This window comes from Solea senegalensis, linkage group LG2 (genome assembly GCF_019176455.1).
Source record: "Solea senegalensis isolate Sse05_10M linkage group LG2, IFAPA_SoseM_1, whole genome shotgun sequence".
NCBI lineage: Eukaryota > Metazoa > Chordata > Actinopteri > Pleuronectiformes > Soleidae > Solea > Solea senegalensis.
This window is the reverse complement of record NC_058022.1, coordinates 32,474,005-32,491,838: the sequence shown is the minus strand read 5'-3', so window position 1 is coordinate 32,491,838 and position 17,834 is coordinate 32,474,005. Positions and strand designations below refer to the sequence as shown.

The 17,834-nt window shown below is 40.9% G+C and overlaps 3 protein-coding genes across 3 annotated transcripts; all 3 read left to right on the top strand.

Annotated features, from left to right (window-relative positions):
- Nucleotides 1-614: 614 nt before the first annotated feature.
- On the top strand, nucleotides 615-5,743 carry pjvk (pejvakin). Its single transcript, XM_044013081.1, has 6 exons — nucleotides 615-1,185; nucleotides 2,257-2,452; nucleotides 2,827-2,968; nucleotides 3,685-3,802; nucleotides 4,702-4,845; nucleotides 4,924-5,743. Exons 1-6 carry the CDS (start codon nucleotides 975-977, stop codon nucleotides 5,223-5,225), a joined length of 1,113 nt encoding a protein of 370 aa, XP_043869016.1. The 5' UTR covers nucleotides 615-974; the 3' UTR covers nucleotides 5,226-5,743.
- Nucleotides 5,744-6,160: 417 nt separating this feature from the next.
- Nucleotides 6,161-12,359, top strand: pwp2h (PWP2 small subunit processome component). Its single transcript, XM_044020029.1, has 21 exons — nucleotides 6,161-6,311; nucleotides 6,685-6,797; nucleotides 7,055-7,149; nucleotides 7,246-7,345; nucleotides 7,502-7,645; nucleotides 7,740-7,875; nucleotides 8,030-8,259; nucleotides 8,436-8,579; nucleotides 8,664-8,734; nucleotides 8,899-9,035; nucleotides 9,136-9,284; nucleotides 9,356-9,503; nucleotides 9,587-9,737; nucleotides 9,873-10,053; nucleotides 10,144-10,291; nucleotides 10,379-10,487; nucleotides 10,632-10,697; nucleotides 10,796-11,014; nucleotides 11,470-11,620; nucleotides 11,714-11,788; nucleotides 12,051-12,359. Exons 1-21 carry the CDS (start codon nucleotides 6,294-6,296, stop codon nucleotides 12,232-12,234), a joined length of 2,769 nt encoding a protein of 922 aa, XP_043875964.1. The 5' UTR covers nucleotides 6,161-6,293; the 3' UTR covers nucleotides 12,235-12,359.
- Nucleotides 12,360-12,624: 265 nt separating this feature from the next.
- eed (embryonic ectoderm development) lies at nucleotides 12,625-17,570 on the top strand. The gene is made up of 12 exons (XM_044047977.1): nucleotides 12,625-12,764; nucleotides 13,514-13,666; nucleotides 13,741-13,833; nucleotides 14,212-14,277; nucleotides 14,519-14,644; nucleotides 14,863-14,944; nucleotides 15,169-15,260; nucleotides 15,536-15,669; nucleotides 15,753-15,858; nucleotides 15,954-16,112; nucleotides 16,256-16,329; nucleotides 16,702-17,570. Exons 1-12 carry the CDS (start codon nucleotides 12,645-12,647, stop codon nucleotides 16,826-16,828), a joined length of 1,332 nt encoding a protein of 443 aa, XP_043903912.1. The 5' UTR covers nucleotides 12,625-12,644; the 3' UTR covers nucleotides 16,829-17,570.
- Nucleotides 17,571-17,834: the final 264 nt, after the last annotated feature.

Sequence of the window (17,834 nt, the reverse complement as noted above, 5' to 3'; positions counted from 1 at the left end):
GAAAACATTAGATGTTACAAAAAAGCCACATCTGGCTTTCTAGAAAGCAGATGTTTAATGTGACACAGAGTCAAATCATTTTCTCTCTTTTTTCTCCACCAAAAAAACCCAACAAAAAAATCACAAAACAGGACTTTAATTTTAATAAAATTCAAGTCAAGCATCAGTTAAATGTTCTTTTACAGTTTTAAAGTAAGACAAACCATAAACATAGTAATGATTATGTGCTAATGCAAGGATAAGAACTTCAATACATCCTTACATTTGACTCTCAATGACATAATATGGCTTATTTTCTGTAATAACGGACGACTAAAGATGAACACATTTATATATAAATAGTATGAATTCAATTTTAATTACTCGTTGCCTCTAAGTACGAAACTCCCACATTTGCTCAACTTCAGTTAGAAATATGTCCTCGCCAGTGTTGAATAGCCTTAGTTATTTAAAAGTGAACCAAAGTGCTGTACAGAAGAATAAATAATAGCTCACACGAGGCCATAAGATACATCTAAAACAACTCAAATAAATGAAAAGACGTAAAAACGTGGATAACACCTCAATAACAGATAGAGTCATTTTTAAAGTGACGCTAAAATGGGGTGCTCATTTGACCCACTGACCCACAGGTCCAACCTGTTGTGCTACTTTATGGAGGAAAAGTTGCAATTTTGAATAAACAATTTAAAGAAACAACACAAAATACCATTTTTATGTATTTTTAACTCGTATTGAAGATAGAAAATGTAAAGCAACTAACTTCTTATTGACGAAACCTCACCATCATGTGACAGGAAGTAGCAGGCCTGCAGTGACCAGGTCAACACTCACACACACACACACACACACACACCGTGTCCCATATTCCCTTTCACACCTGCTGCATTATTTAACGTCTGAACGAAACACACCCGACGCAGCAGTCCTGCCTGAGCGCAGTGTGTGTGTGACACGCACATGCATCGCTGGTGATGTTTGCCGCAGCCACAAAGAACTTTGTGAAGCAGGTGGGAGACACGGGCCGGTTGATCCCCGTGCCCAGCCTGAGCGAGGCCGACCGCTACCAGCCGCTCAGCCTGGTGACCAAGAAGAGGAAGAGGCGTTTCCTGAAGAAGAAGAAGTACGCCTCCACGCCTTTCTCGCTGAAAGACATCCTGGTCGGGGAGAAGGAGATCACGGCAGGTAAATGGGCTCCACTGAGTGGCAGGAAGGCTCCATTAAAAGTGGGGCTCACGGGCCAAATTTGGCCCACAAAAGGGTTTCATTCGGCCCTGTTAACGTTTTGCAGTTTTTATGTCTATGAAATTCTGTCGTTGTTGAAATTTGGATTGGAACGATGTCACAGAAAGTTGGCCTTTTGACTTTAAAGGTACAGTGTGTTAAATGTCTTCAACATGTTTGTGTTGCAGCCGTCAGTTAGCGTCGAAACTCAAAAGCTTTGGTTTGTCCATCGTGGGCTCCTGTAAAATCATGGTGGTCCAAAATGACAGCGAAAGTGAAAATAGTTGCACCTAAATTTTACACACTGGTCCTTTAACTCATTTAGTCTTTTTAAATTTCAAAGTATCACATCCTGTGCTCTAGTTTTGTCTAACTCTTCATTTTCTTAATCTGTTTTCTTAAACGTAAATATTGCATTTAGGTTATTTATATTATGATTTATGTGTTTTAAAAATAACATTTATAATCTATTAATAAAATTATTGCAGGTTTTGCTTTAAATTGTCATTTTTATTTATTATTCTTACTCATATAAGACTCGGTACCTTGAACCTACAACTACGTTTCTCTCTTTTTTAAAATTCTGTCTAAAAATGTTAGACATAATATGTCTATTATAATATATATATAATATGTTATTATTTAGTGTTGTGAACAGAAGCTTCCTGTCTCTATTCAAAATTGAGAAGAAAGCCATATGTGTAGCGCTCTAACACATTTTATTATAGCTTTAAAAGGCAAAATGATCATTTAAATGAAGAACATGTCAATTGAGTGTTGCTGTGCACTGTTTTCGTCGGTTTTGTTTGTTGCGTTTCAACATTTTCATCTTGGTTTTGTGCTCGTGTTGCTAATATTCTGGGTTATTCGAGTAATTCTGCAAAATAAGGCTTGAGCTTCAGCCACTTGGATGGATTTCTTTGACAAGAATAAAACAAACCAAAATAATAATCAATCCTTCATCTTCTTCTTCTTCTTATTATTATTATTATTATTATTATTATTAATAATATAAATATTATTATCATACAGGGGTGTCTTCTTACCAGCTCCTCAACTATGAGGACAAATCAGACGTGGCCCTCAACGGTCGCCTGGGGAACCACGTCATCAACGACGTGGGCTTCAACATCAGCGGCTCCGACTCGGTCGCCGTCAAGGCGTCTTTCGGCATCGTGACCAAGCACGAGCTGGAGGTGCCCACGCTGCTGCGGGAACTCAACTCCAGGTATCCCAGCATGCACCTGGAGGACCTGATCTATCAGGTGTCAAAGCACCATCGTCATAGTCCCACTCAGGACTAATTGGATGATATGATATATTAAATAAAACCATCTATATTGAGAAGCCTCTTAATATTCAACAGCTACAGCGACGTGTGACCTCTAATCTCTTTGTGTCAGAGGGAACGTGAGAAGAGGGTTTTCCCTGTATGTGTGAATAAATCATCATGTAACCTTAGACGATGAAATAGAGACAATACTGTGTTTTACAGTGACAGGTCGTTAAAAGGCGTATTGTTGGAAATATCAGTGTGTGGGGGACAAATGAAATCAGGGTTTAATATCATATAAACCTGCGTTTGTGCTTCCTGTCGCTCAGGAAAGTGGACCTGGATCACTGCCTGGTGCGTCAGTCACGGGAAAGTGGACGCAGCGTCCTCTGCGTGGTCGTGGAAAGCATCCGCACCACGCGCCAGTGCTCCCTGACCGTCCACGCCGGTGTGAGAGGGACCACCATGAGGGTAAACGCACAATGCACACATCACTCACTGACACGGTGCATCCAAAGCAAAAAGTCTTGCAAAAACGATCAAGGAGTGTGTTTTTTTGAAGACATGAATAAATAAATAACAGGGAAAGTACAGATTAAAAGCTGTATTAATATTATAAATGTGAACATTTGGGGGTTATTAGGCGAGAGTGTGTTATAAATGTTGATAATCTGAATACATGTTATGTAGTCGAAGAGTATGGCGCATTAAATGTAAGATTTTGGTGTCACTTTCACAATTTAGCTCCTTTTTGCACAGATTTAGCAAATGTTCCTGTCATTTGAGACAGAAATTCATGTTAAGTTAAAAAAAACAACAGCAGAAAAACATGTTAAATATAATTGTTGGATCATAAGCTTAATGTTAAATCTAAATGCAAAGCTTGAATCAGAATTTTAAACCTAATTGCTCAAGTCAAAAAAAACAGTTGTTTTTGGAGCAAATGTGTAATTTCTTACCTCTGAAGGATTTGAAGCTTTTATTTTGAAAAAGAAAACTGATCTTACTGATCCACACATAAGCAAAATGAGTCATCAGTTAAAGTACGATCGGGTGATATAACCTTGAATTAACCCTTCAAGTCATTCTTCAACTAAAAAGGCAATTTATCTGGAGTTTTTAACAAATCTTGTCGACAAACTCACTCGAATCACTGAAGTCACTCCTGCTTCCTGCTGTGATCGCAGTTTCAGATCGACGACGGCAGGAACCCCCGAGGTCGAGACAAGGCCATCGTCATCCCGGCTCACACCACCATCGCCTTCAGCATCTGTGAGCTGTTCATGCGACTGGACGGACGCCTCGGTACGAAAGGCCTCGCACACAGACACAAATACACACAGACACGACATCAGACAGACAGGTGTGGTCTCAGGTTCAGCTTCATTGAAGATGCAACAAAGCAGAGATGAAGGTGAATGAAGTTCTGAGAGGATGAAACACACCGAGAATCTTGAGAAGATTAAAGGTTTGAAACGTTTTACGGCTCAAAGCAGCGTCGCACGTCTGTGTGTGTGTGTGTGTGTGTAGAAGCTGCGGGTTTGCATTTGTGTCATCTTACACTGATACAGAGGACAAATTCTGACAAATAGTCCTCCACACCATCTAACATGAAGATGAAGATGGAAATAATTATACTTCCAATCCAATCCACTTTATTTATAGAGCAATTTTAAAAGCAAAGTGCCCAACGTGCTGTACAATAACATTAAAATGACATAAAACACTGGTAAAAATGAATAAATCAGTAATAAATATAATTAAAAAAAACTTTTTATAACTAAAAAACTGTTTTTTCCAACATTAAGTGTTGTTAAAAAGCCTTGTTATTGTGACCCTTTAACTCAGAAGGTCAGAGTGTGGTGCTAATAATATAATAATGCCAAGTTATACAAAGTTCTTGCATCGTGTGACCCCCACACTTGCCTATAACATGATTTGGATAAGAAAAAAATAGTGAAACACCCTCTAAAGTCAGATTTCCAACTCGAAAATTGCCAAGATTACATATTCAACCCCCCGTGCTTGATTGAAGGTCAAGTACGACCTCTGATGTAAATGGAGCGCACCATTTATACCAAAAGCCAGGAAACTTCAGTGACCTACTACTTTTTATTATTGCTTCTTCTGTTAACTCAACACACTAATCTGCCAGTAATCTGAAGCAGTGCAGTCTTCTTAAACTTGAATACAATCCCTCTCAGATATCTGCGTTGCTCCGGAGTCCCAAGGCGGATTTGAGCGTGAGCAGATCAGGGAGCAGCTCGGTGGAATCATCGGTCGCTTCTCCATGGGCCGACTGCGGCGCTTCCTGTCCGGCATCATCTACGGAAACCCGTTCAGAGCAGGTACAGCTACGAGCTCCACACCGCACGTTTAACCACGCACGTTGTTCTTTGCGCTCATTCGTCTCCCCCCGTACGCAGATGACCGGACGTTCGAAGAGCTCACCCACTCGGACACCTACATGGACGACATGGTGACGGACTACTACGAGAAAGCCGCCAGCATGACGGACGTGTCCACCGCCTATCTGAGGGAGAGCACCCACACGCGGGTCAACCTCCTCAAACACAACATCCCCAAGGGCCCGTGCTCGCTGTGCGGCATGGGCAACCAGAGGCGGGAAACCGTCTATGGCTGTTTGGAGTGCTCAACCGGAGGCCAAAAATATGTCCGCCTGCATGTGGTGCCCTGTTTTGACCTTTGGCACAAAACACTTCGGTGATCAAAAAAAAAAGCGTCTTTGTCTGGTGCTACACTTGTAACTGTTGTTTTTTAGATGTTTAACCTTGTTTTCTTTCAAATAAAAATCACCAACGTCCTTCTTACTTCAGTAACAGCCAACCCTTTTCCTCCAGTAAAAGACTGTTCGTATAAACTTGGTGTCATCCCCCTGACCTTTGTGGTGTACATTGCAGTTATCGTTTGCAGTTTCTTTTTGGCACCGGCACGTTGCGGCACGTGTGCTGTGTGTGCACTGTAGCTGCCAGACTGATGAATTATTCAGTAACGGTGTTAAAAATGGACGGGATGGAGGGATCGTGTGAAGCTCCGACGAGAAAGCAACAAGAGAAGGCCATGACCTGTTATTTCTGCTTTCCAAGTGTGCCATTTATTTTTGGATGATCATCTTTGAGTTTCATTGCATATAATAGGCTAGTGGACACTGAGCAAAAGTGATATTTTGTGATTAAATGAGAAGTATTGTTTCTTTTCACTGATATTATCTTTGTGAGTCTTTTAGTTCTGTTATTTTCTATTCATTTCTATTCTATTTTATTTTGTGTTCTTGTATTTTCCAAATAATGCACAGCTTTATTTTTATTTTATTTATTAGTTTTATCAATTATGTACAACCGACACTATAACCATTGATTTGACATTGATTGTTTAGTTTTAACCCACATTTGGTATCATAAAGGAGGGAAATACTCCTTTTTACTATATACAATAGTTCTATATAATGTTACAAACTGTTCAGTCACAATAATTAAAAAAACAAACATAATGTTTTCTAGTCATTAAATCCATAACTGTCACGTTATTTTCTTATTCATGTGTATTGTTTTGGTTTTTTTGTGACTTCGACTCGTTCCTCCTCCATGCCACCAGAGGGCGCAGTGCTTTATCCTCCGCGCAACTCAGCCCGGAAGTGTCGAGTGTCAACAAAACGACAGCACGTGTGGAGGAAGAGAAGCATGTGTCACAGGAGCCTTGTATTCTTGCTTCAATTTGGATACTTATGGGATTAAATCGAAGATAAATGCACCGAATTTAGTGAATATATATTAAAATGAAGTTTGCTTATAGGGTGAGTACACTGGAGTTAGCCTTCCTTAGCGGTGCCATTCAACTTGTGGCGTGTGGGAGGAAACGTCTGACCAAACCTCATTCAAAATGTCCTAGGTTACTGCATAGTGCTAATTTATCTACAGAAAAGGCACATTTAGAATATAAATGTCCCCTGTTAGCATCTATACTAAAGTTCGGTTATGTCTTGTATAACAAATATACTGTAACTACATAGTTTCATTCATGTTTTAATGTGTAACTCTCTTCATACAATTGTTGTGTGGCGTTCAGTTGCATTCCTACTTTTCCAACTGGGGTTTGTGAAAAATCTGTGTGTGTAGTAGGAAGCTTTGAGTGCTTGTTAAATGAAAACCACTATGTATTATTTGTAGTTTTCCAATCTACTGGGCGCAGTCTATCGTCAGGGGAATTTAAATTTCTCCAAAGATGGCAACTCCGTAATCAGTCCGGTTGGGAACAGAGTCTCTGTCTTCGACTTGAAAAAGTAAGTGTTATATTTTATTGTATTTGTAGAATACAGTTTATGTATGTTGCTCTTTCATCATGTTACATGTCAATGTTGTGCACTTAGTTTTTAATGTGATTTAAATATGATTTATAATGTTGTTCACATTAATGGTTTCCCTGTAAACAAATATTTACAGAATGTTGACTCAGTAATAAGTCTATAACATACTACACTAAAGTTGTGCTGACAAGAAACCGTCATCAAACCAAAGATAATTTTTATTTGTTTTAAAGCAACACATCTGAGACATTGCCCATCTCCACTACAAAGAACATCACATGTGTCGGTCTCTCTCCAGATGGCAACTTGGCAGTAGTTGTTGACGAAGGTAAGAGTTTCCGCTGACTTGTGCTTCCTCAAGGATTTATGAAAACAAACGAAAAAACAAGTATGTTTCTTTGTGGTCATGTCTGTGCCAATACAGATGGTGCGGCCCTGTTGATCAGTCTCCTCACACGGGCCATCCTTCATCATTTCCACTTTCACAAGCCTGTGAGCAGCATCCGCTTCTCCCCTGATGGCAGGTGAGTGTGGTTCACACTGCACTGGTGTTGTCATGCCTTAAGCTTTGGTTACTCTTTGTAAAATTATTTCTAAACAACACAAAATAGTTAATAGATGCTTTACCACAGCTGTTTTCGGAATCATCAAAACATTATCTACATATTTATCCCTTTCAGGAAGTTTGTTGTCACAAAAGAGAATGTAGCTCTGATGTACCACGCTCCCGGGAAGCAGCGGGAGTTCAATGCCTTCGTGTTGGACAAGAGCTACTATGGTCCCTATGACGAAACCACCTGCATTGACTGGACAGACGACTCCAAGTGAGTGAAAATTGAAAGCGGGTTGTGGCATATTGTGTCTCAGCCTGTGACTGAGAGAAAATCATGGTTGTGTGTTGTTGTTTTTTTCCTTCAGGTGTTTCGTGGTGGGCAGCAAAGACATGTCGACATGGGTGTTTGGTGCTGAGCGCTGGTCCAACCTCATCTACTACTCCCTGGGTGGACACAAGGACCTGATTGTGGGCTGTTTCTTTGAGAAGGACAGCCTGGATGTGAGTTAATTTCTTTCTTCCTCTACTATGTGATTCAGACTCTATCCATGCTACTCAATTTTCATTTATTTATTTTTTTTAAAGCTAAATTTAGAAAGTTTACAAAACATACTGTATGTGACCCCGACTGACTTAATTTTACCTGCATTTCCAGCTGTACACTGTGAGCCAGGACGGGACACTGTGCATCTGGGAGAGCGACACTGAGCTGGATGGCCTCATCCTGAAGAGGAGTCAGGACAAACCTAAGCCACTGAGACAGCGTGAGGAAGGGGAGGAGGAGGGGGAGGAAGAGGAGCAGCAGGAAGGGGAAGTGATCAGAGGGAAAGCTGAACTCCCCAAAGAGAACAAGACGAAGAATGTGCGATACAAGCAGATGAGCAAGTAAGAAGCATCTCAGCTTTCATAGCAGTGTCAGTATTTGTAATGAAAAGCATCATATTGTCTTTTTTTGTTTAATTAAAGCTCAGGGACCTGTGTGATCATATACGGATGGCTGTAGAGGTTTAACAAAGGATACATATATCTTTTTTTATATTTTTTTGCCTCTGCTCCTGCAGACATTTCTTCAACAAGGAGGGCGATTTTAACCATTTGACCTGCGCTGCCTTCCACAAGCCTACTCACATCCTTGTCACTGGTTTTGCCTCTGGCATTTTCCACCTGCATGAGCTTCCAGAATTCAACCTGATTCATTCCCTCAGGTGAGAGAAACTTTCACAGATGACAGAGAGAATAAAATGACTGTTCAGCACTGGCAGTTTTTTTACTGAATGTTTTTCCTCTAGTATTTCAGACCAGAGAATTGCTTCAGTGGCTATAAACAGCTCTGGAGACTGGATTGGCTTTGGCTGCTCAGGTAAGAAGTCGGTTTTTGATCTTGAATACAGTCTCACTGACTATGTGCCCGTTTATGATTAGAAAACTTTTAAACTGTGGACTTTATTCAATTAATAGTTTCCTGTTGCAGCAGGTGCAGCTTATGGATTTATCTTTATCGTGTTGTGGGTGCATTTGTTTCAGGCATGGGTCAGCTGCTGGTGTGGGAGTGGCAGAGCGAGTCGTACGTCTTCAAGCAACAGGGACATTTCAACAACATGGCCTCATTGGCCTACTCGCCCGACGGACAGTACATTGTAACAGGAGGAGACGATGGCAAAGTGAGCAGTGGTGGTTGCTTGTCTAAAAAGTAAATGGAGCAGCACCTGTGGGACCTAACTTAATCATATCTGATGTCTGACTGGTTTTATTCCCAACCAGATCAAAGTGTGGAACACCAACAGCGGCCTTTGCTTCGTCACCTTTACCGAGCACACCAGCAGCGTCACCAGTGTCACCTTCACCTCCAGCGGTTTCGTCATTGTCAGTGCTTCTCTCGATGGGACGGTCAGAGCGTACGACCTGCACAGGTGAGCTAAAGCCGGGTTTGGTTTGATTGTTGAGGAATTTGTGGTGCACTGAGACTTCGCTCGATTTCTAGATACCGAAACTTCAGGACGTTCACCTCACCTCGCCCCGCACAGTTCTCCACCCTGGCAGTCGATAACAGTGGAGAACTGGTGAGCGCAGGAGCCCAGGACTCGTTCGAGATCTTCCTCTGGTCCATGCAGACAGGCAGACTGCTGGAGGTATTTACTGACTCATTTTTATGTATCTGCATCTCCTGTAAGTCGATGGACAGCATATATGTAATTGCCTTGTGATTAATCAGGTCCTCGGGGGTCATGAGGGTCCAGTCAGTGGCCTGTGTTTCAGTCCAGTCCAGTCAATCCTTGCCAGCGTCTCGTGGGATCGCACAGTGCGGCTGTGGGACATGATGGACAGCTGGCAGGTCAAGGAAACAATTCCTCTAACCTCTGATGGTAAATATGTGGTGGACTACAACTCTCCAAGTACTTCCTGGTTAAATCAAACTGGGATCAAACCTGGTTAGAAGAGCTTTGGATATATAGATTGACATGTTCATCAGCGTTTTTTTTCTTCATCTTTTGTCCCAGGCCTGTCAGTGACTTACCGCCCTGACGGTCAGGAGTTGGCCGTGGCCACTCTGAACGGCGAGGTCTCCTTCTGGAACCCACACACGGCCACACAAACCAGCTCCGTGGCCGGACGCCACGACCTGGAGATGGGCCGCAAAGAGACGGATAAAATCACAGCCAAACAGTCCGCCAAGGGCAAGTGAGTGGACAGGGTCGCACCGTCCGTCCTCACCTGTTTCTCCGTGTTTTCACTCGTTGGATTCATTTATGTTCCCCCCCCTCTATTTAGGTCCTTTACTTGTCTGTGCTACTCTGCGGATGGGGAGTCCATCTTGGCCGGAGGTCAGTCCAAGTTTGTGTGCATCTATAACATCAAGGAGCAGATGCTCATGAAGAAGTTTGAAATCTCCTCCAACCTGTCCTTCGATGCCATGGAGGTAAATCATCAGCTTCGTTCACTGTGAAGTGTCAGGCAACATCCTTTCTTACATACTTATAATAAATACATTAACTTTGTTTTCCAGGAGTTCCTGGACAGGCGCAAAATGACTGAGTTCGGCAGCCTGGCTCTGGTGGACGAGGGAGCTGGAGACGGGGACGGAATCAACATTAGCCTCCCTGGAGTCAGGAAAGGTACGGCTCTTTCTTCATTTGCTTATTTCAGGCAGATGTGGAGGAATCTGTGGCTGTGACACAGGAAATGGAGACAGTGCAGCTATACATGTGGATCATGATTTCTCTTAACTTGGATGTATTTCTCTCTGCTGGTCTCTAAAGGTGACATGAGCTCTCGTCACTTCAAGCCAGAGATCAGAGTCACCTCACTGCGGTTCTCCCCAACTGGTAGGTGTCCAAGCTCCACCCTTGCCCCCTGCAAATGAGCATTTGTCGTAAAAATTAAAAGTTCCGTCGTTAACAGAAGTGTCTCCATCTTCTCCCAGGTCGCAGCTGGGCAGCCACCACCACCGAGGGCCTGCTGGTCTACTCCCTTGATGGCTCCATGGTGTTTGACCCCTACGATCTCGACATGGATGTGACACCGGTGAGCATACGCAAACAGCTGCGCCTCCAGGAGTGGGCGTCAGCCATCATCCTGGCATTCAGACTCAACGAAAAGGCCCTGAAGCAGGAGGTGCTGGAAACAGTGCCACACGAGCAGAGTAAGTGAACCTGCCTTCAAACAAACAAACATTAGGGCTGTCACTTTTTTGGATAAAATGTCAAAGTGAGAATTAGAAGCTCATTTTCTAAACTCTGTTTGACTTTCTTTCAAAGGGAGTTGTTTTCGTATCCAGTCCATCGCCCTCTGGTGGCTATGCAATACATTTTTACTTCCTGGGCTGAGACTCACCCAGCAAACTGAGAGATATATATAATTAACATCACACCATGATATCACTGTATTATTTTTCTCTGTGGCCAAGAGGGCATTTAAAATGGATCTCAAGTCAAGCTGAGATCATAGTGCCCTCTACTGGATCACAGGGTAGAGTATTTTAAACTCAGTTTGCCCCCTCCCCTCCAAGTTAGAATGGATCATGAAATCTCAGCCCTAGAGTGAATTATCGTCACTTAAATGATGAAAATGCCTGAAAGCTCTAAATTGTTCCTCCAGTCCCAGTGGTCTGCAGCTCCCTTCCTGACATTTACGTGGAAAAGCTGCTGGGATTTGTGGCGGCGTGTCTGGAGAAGTCGGGCCACCTGCAGTTCTTCATGACCTGGGCCCAGAACCTTCTCATGCTTCACGGACAGAAACTCAAGAACAGGTATGGAAACGCACAAGGGCCAATGGACACATTGCATGTAGTCTGTTTTAGTATAGTATTGAGTGTGATTAACAGATTTGCATTGATGTGCAGGTCAGGAGCCATACTGCCCACTCTGCAGGCTCTGCAGAAGAGCATCCAGAGACACTATGACAACTTGACCAAACTGTAAGTAACAACGTTTTAACGTTGACCCACATTGTCTCATTTGAACCTAAATAATCACCATCCTGCTTTCCTCCTGGTGTCGTCATATCGATTGACCAGTATGTGTATTAAAACACAGCAGTACTACTACTTCACAGTATTTTAAGAACATATATTAAAAAGCTCACATTACTGATCAGATTGAAAGTCTTCCTCTGACTCTTTTGAAAAAAGATTTTTTGACTTGTTGGATTTGTAGTAAATGCACATTTTCTCTGTACAGGTGTGACTTCAATATGTACAACATCCGGTACACTGTGGCCCTGTCGAAGCAGAGGGGTGTAAAGAGAGCAGCTGAGGAGGAGCTGGAGGTGGAGGAGGAGGAGGAGGAGGATGATGATGAAGGACTCGTCTCTGAGGAGATGAGTGAAGCCTCCTTTGGTGATGCAGAGATGATTGTGTCCTGATGCCACTGAAGACCTCCATGCCATTAATCCTCCCAGAATAATAATGTTGGACTGTAAAAGATATGAGATTTCTGTGAAAACACATGATTCTAAACTGTTTTATAATAAATTTGTATGTAAATATACATGCTTTCGTGTTTGTTTTTTTATAATTTACTTAAAAAAACAGTACCATGTATTAGCAAATGGTGCTCAATTAGTCCAGGAAATTAGTTTAGTTTAACTTTATAGTAAATAGTTTGATGGAGTTACAGTGTCCCACAGTAAATATTAAAGGTTTTTTAAGCAAGAATATGGTATTTCTCTGTGAATATGTGAAATTCAGCTGAACTACAACTGAGGTCGAGTCAAACGACGTTACCCAGCAATCCTTGCGGCAGCAGAGCGGAAAAGGCGGAATTTGAGCCAAAATGAGGGAAAACAAGAACATGTCCGAGTCCCCCTCTCAAGCGGGAAAAGAGATACCGGCGAAAAAACAAAAACTAAGCAGTGACGAGAACAGTAACCCAGATTTATCCGGAGACGAGAATGTAAGATGTTAACCCGTGTTGTTTTATAAGTGACAAATGTGCCATACATGCATACATACATGCTAGCCGGCAAGCATTGTGCTCAGGTAGCCGGTTAGCTAAAGCGGCAAGCTAGCAGCTTTGTTCATCATTATAGATATCAGCCAGCTGCTCAAACTTTACTTAAATCAGTTATTTTCGTCTCTACAGAGTGCTCTTCATACGGCGATGTATGTGCTTATTTAATTTGACGTATACGCGTTGCTGTATGCTGCTTCATTTGGGTTCATACAACAACACTTCACGTGCAAACTGAAGTTGGCGTTAGCAGTAGTGGCTAAGTGAAATGTACATTGTACCAGATTTATTAAACATTAATACGACGAAGAGGCGTGTATTTAGTGGTGGCATGAAAAGCAGACAGTATCAGAGCCATTTTGATATTACCTAAGGCTAATTATGTCATCAAAGCAGAGGAATCAAAGCAAGTGTATTAAACATGTGCAAGGTAAATATGCCTCATTTCCATTCGTGAAACTGTGAGATAAAGACGAATGTATTTGGGCAAAAATAGGATGATATGTTAAATAATGTGCATGTATATAATCTAAATTAAAATGCCAGAAATCATGATTTTGATAAATTATGCTCACTCAAAACTACAGCAAAACTACAGGTCCGCAGCACTGAGTGTGAAGTAGGATACTTCAAATAAGATAGTATTTTTAGGTGCTAAAACCATTTTGTTTCGTTTTTTTAAATCTCTGCAGGATGATGCTGTCAGCGTTGAGAGTGGCACCAACACTGAGCGCCCAGACACACCCACAAACACTGCCAATGCCCCAGGCAGAAAGAGCTGGGGCAAGGGCAAGTGGAAGTATAAAAAGTGCAGATACTCTTTTAAATGTGTCAACAGCCTAAGGGTAAGTGTGTCCACTACGCAGTATGTTCATTTCTTTTTGCTTTGGACATCATAAAGGGGTGTTTGTTTTTACAGGAGGATCATGGTCAGCCGCTGTTTGGAGTCCAGTTTAACTGGCACAGTAAGGAGGGAGACCCTCTGGTATTTGCCACAGTTGGGAGTAACAGGGTACAGCTACATTATCACAACTTGTTTCTTTAATAAACACATAAACAAACAATTCTGCTTTGCATGCTGGTGCTGTCTTTGAAAACAACAATGCACTTAAGCTGATTGATTCTTATTGGCTGAGACTCAAAAAGAGAAAGTCAATCGGGTCAATTTTGGGTTGAATACTGTGGTCACTAAAAGTTTTTCCATCCAGATTTATTTGATTAAGGTTATTTTGATGACCTGTGTTTTCTAAGTTTTTTATTTCTTAGTTTTATTTAAAATATATAAGTTGCCCCTCCTCTTTAATATTCTGCTTGTCTTGCATATTGTCTTTTTCTGATTTGAAAACTTTATGTATCTTTCCATAACTAACCTGTGGTTTCTCTTCATCAGGTAACCTTGTATGAATGTCACTCACAAGGAGAAATCAGACTCTTGCAGTCTTACGTTGATGCTGATGTATCCTTTCACTCGCTTGGAATGTCTTCCATCATATCACATTTTCAGCTAAATTAATAAATCGTAACCAGTCGTGTAACAGTTGACATGACACTTAAACTGTTTACTCTTTTCAGTCTCTTGTTGGTAGATGGCTGTGGGTTTATGTTAATGTGCAAAAAGAAGAGATGTTTTGTAGTTATATTAAAGATCACAGGGAGAGTTTTTGTTTTGATTTCTTTGACTACACGTGTGCAAAAAGGCAGAGGAGAACTTCTATACGTGTGCCTGGACCTACGACACCAACACAAGTCACCCACTGCTGGCTGTAGCCGGATCCCGCGGCATCATCCGGGTGATCAACCACATAACAATGCAGTGTATTAAGGTATTTTTAATCAGTTATTTCTCAGACTGAGTTGTTTGTTTTCCTGATTTCTCAGAATTTACTAGTCTTTTTACCATAGTTTGACACCAATTTTGATGGAAACACTGGTATTCCCACAGTTTCTGGATTGGTGCTTCTCTCTAAAATGTTGTTGTTCAAAGAATGTAAGCACAAAATCAAGACCTTATCATAATAACAGTTTTTACTGTCTTGTCCAGCATTATGTAGGACATGGAAATGCCATCAATGAGCTCAAGTTTCACCCACGGGATCCAAATCTCCTCCTGTCCGTCAGTAAAGGTAAAACTATTTTCGAATGTAACACTAACTTTGACAGCTTAATGATTAAACGCCACAAAAGTGCTTTCACCCATGATGAGTTGTTCCCTTTATTGCAGGAAAGAAGTAGGCTGTCGTTTTTATTACGACTTGGTTCCTTAATTATGGTTTATGTCTCTGATAAAAGGCCATGTTAACTGTAAACATGTATGAATTTACGATGTCATTTTGTTCCCATTTCACAGACCACGCCCTCCGTCTATGGAACATACAGACAGACACGTTAGTGGCGATATTCGGTGGCGTCGAGGGTCATCGAGACGAAGTCCTGAGCGCGGTCAGTATTGTGAAATCGAACCTCACGTCCACACGTCTATAAACTTCATACAACAACTGCAACCTCAGCAAGGGAGGCACTGCAGTGAGAGGATTCAACCTCACTCTGAACCCTGAACATTCAGTGTATCATGAGACACAGTTATTTTTCTGTGAATAAATTAGTTATGACCACTGATAAATAATAATACATGTTGAAAACAGACCATCCTTCAAATTAATTGTCCCACTTCCTCATTTTATGTTTGTTTGTTTTTTTTGTCCATTCCACTCTAGGACTTTGATTTGCTTGGTGAAAAGATAATGTCGTGTGGCATGGATCACTCCCTCAAACTTTGGCGTATCAATTCCGAGAGAATGCAGAAAGCCATCCGTGGGTCGTACGAGTACAACCCCTCGAAGACCAACAGGTATTTTCTTGTTTCACCTGTAGTGATGCTTACAATGTCTTCTAAAAAATGGAATTAAAAACATGATAATTTTTTCCATGCAGGCCTTTTGTCTCAGAGAAAATTCACTTTCCTGACTTCTCAACACGAGACATCCATAGAAACTATGTGGACTGTGTGCGGTGGCTGGGAGACATTATTCTATCCAAGGCAAGTCATTAATGACAATAATATGTGTTAAAATTTGTTTGTTAAAATCAGACACATACTTACCTGTATTCGTCTTTGCTTTCCTGTCACTGCAGTCTTGTGAAAATGCCATTGTGTGCTGGAAACCGGGAAAAATGGAGGACGACATCGATCACATTAAGCCAAATGAGTCAAATGTGACGATTCTGGGTCGCTTTGATTACAGCCAGTGTGACATCTGGTACATGCGCTTCTCCATGGACTTCTGGCAGAAGGTCAGATAACCTGTTCTCAAATCTCAAATTCTTTCCACCTTTTAGAATATTTTCATGTACAGTTACGATGGTAAAATCAGGTTTTTCGTTGTTTGTTTTTTTGCCACTTTTCTGATGTCCTCTTTTGTGATGCTAATTTACAGATGCTAGCTTTAGGAAACCAGGTGGGGAAGCTTTACGTGTGGGACCTCGAAGTGGAAGATCCGCACAAAGCAAAGTAAGTGCATCAACAAAGTAGGGCTGAATTATTTGGGGTGAATTGTGTGATTTTTCTGACAGATATTCAGTTTAACTGTTTATTTTTTTTGTAGAATATGTTGAATTAATCAAATCAAATGACTTCTTTGGATAGAGGGCAGATCAGTTAAAATAAATAATTCAACTGCATTTTAAAATTAGCGTAATTAATGCTCTTTTAATTTGAATACAACCACACTGTGCAACTCTACAGTACATTTGTATGAAATAATTTAAACTCCAACCTGTTCAAGTTCAAAATATCCACCCCAGAAAATGCAGACAGTTTGAAGCAATTACCAAGTTGTCCACTAAAGGGTTCTAACTCATGTAAATGTCTTTTCATCCGCAGGTGCATCACGCTAACTCTCCCTAAATGTGTTTCGGCCATCCGTCAAACCAGCTTCAGCCGCGACAGCAGTATTTTGATCGCCGTGTGCGACGACGCCTCCATCTGGCGCTGGGATCGACAGCGTTAAGGACGCCTTTTTAGACTGAAAACAAACAAACACAAAAAAATGCTGCTTCTCCCGTTTTTACTCCACCTGATGTGTTTCGTTGTTGTACAGAATCTCATTTTCTGTTTTTTTCCTACGAACAAAACACGACACAATTCTAAAGAAGATTTAAAGGAAAAGTTTGACGAAACAGCAGCCACCACCTGACATTTTTTTCCCCCTTCATATGAACATTATCGAGCCACAAAAATAAAGAAAAAAGAAGTGAGTTTTTTTATCAAACTTTTTGTTATAATTTCCGTTTAATTTCTATATTTTTCACAAACAGGAATTATAACAGCATGTTGGTGAAATAATCAGCATCAGCAGAGCTTCATCTCCTCTGTGTGCCTTCTAGTTTCTTGTCTCATTTGTAAATTAATCAATAAAGCCAGATTATTGTCACTTTGGTTGGAATTAGTTTTTAAAATGCAGATCAAATCAATCAATGATTTTTATTTTTATTTTCTGACAAGTCGATTATGGTTTTGACAACATGAAGGACAGCTTTGGATGAGGGAGTGCCACATTTGAAGTCGCATCAGTTATTATTTAATTAATTTTGTCAGTCATTCCTCAATTATTTGCATCTTTTTAACCTCACTGTTTGCTTGGTTTCTACCACCACAGACACGCATGTTCTTACATAATTTGTTGTGTTAAAAGTGACATTTAAGTCTTTTAAGTGAAGTCAATAAAGTGGATTTTTTAAATAAATACTCAATAGTTTGTGTAGTTAACAGTGATATGTATTTAGCTTTTGCCAAAATGACATTTTAAGCAAGAATTGGACATAGTTGACACACAATTTCTATTTATTTTTACAGCAGTGATACTTTCAGGTTTTACTGTTAACAGTAACAATTTAATAAAATAATATAACCAGAATTGGCAGTTTTGACAGCAATCGTCTTACTCTGTTCTTCCACATAAATAACAGACAAGACAACAAAAACTGAACAAAAAAAACTCAACAAATTTTATGTTT

What these genes read in the sequence shown, in the direction of transcription:
- pjvk (XM_044013081.1), top strand. Translation starts at nt 975, where the DNA reads ATGTTTGCCGCAGCCACAAAGAACTTTGTGAAGCAGGTGGGAGACACG. An exon ending in GGAGAAGGAGATCACGGCAG is followed by an intron (nt 1,186 to 2,256) that starts GTAAATGGGCTC and finishes ATTATCATACAG; the next exon opens with GGGTGTCTTCTTACCAGCTC. An exon ending in CGGAAACCCGTTCAGAGCAG is followed by an intron (nt 4,846 to 4,923) that starts GTACAGCTACGA and finishes CCCCGTACGCAG; the next exon opens with ATGACCGGACGTTCGAAGAG.
- pwp2h (XM_044020029.1), top strand. An exon ending in TCTGTCTTCGACTTGAAAAA is followed by an intron (nt 6,798 to 7,054) that starts GTAAGTGTTATA and finishes TTTGTTTTAAAG; the next exon opens with CAACACATCTGAGACATTGC. An exon ending in AAACAGTCCGCCAAGGGCAA is followed by an intron (nt 10,054 to 10,143) that starts GTGAGTGGACAG and finishes CCCTCTATTTAG; the next exon opens with GTCCTTTACTTGTCTGTGCT.
- eed (XM_044047977.1), top strand. Translation starts at nt 12,645, where the DNA reads ATGAGGGAAAACAAGAACATGTCCGAGTCCCCCTCTCAAGCGGGAAAA. An exon ending in ATTTATCCGGAGACGAGAAT is followed by an intron (nt 12,765 to 13,513) that starts GTAAGATGTTAA and finishes AAATCTCTGCAG; the next exon opens with GATGATGCTGTCAGCGTTGA. An exon ending in GAGACGAAGTCCTGAGCGCG is followed by an intron (nt 15,261 to 15,535) that starts GTCAGTATTGTG and finishes ATTCCACTCTAG; the next exon opens with GACTTTGATTTGCTTGGTGA.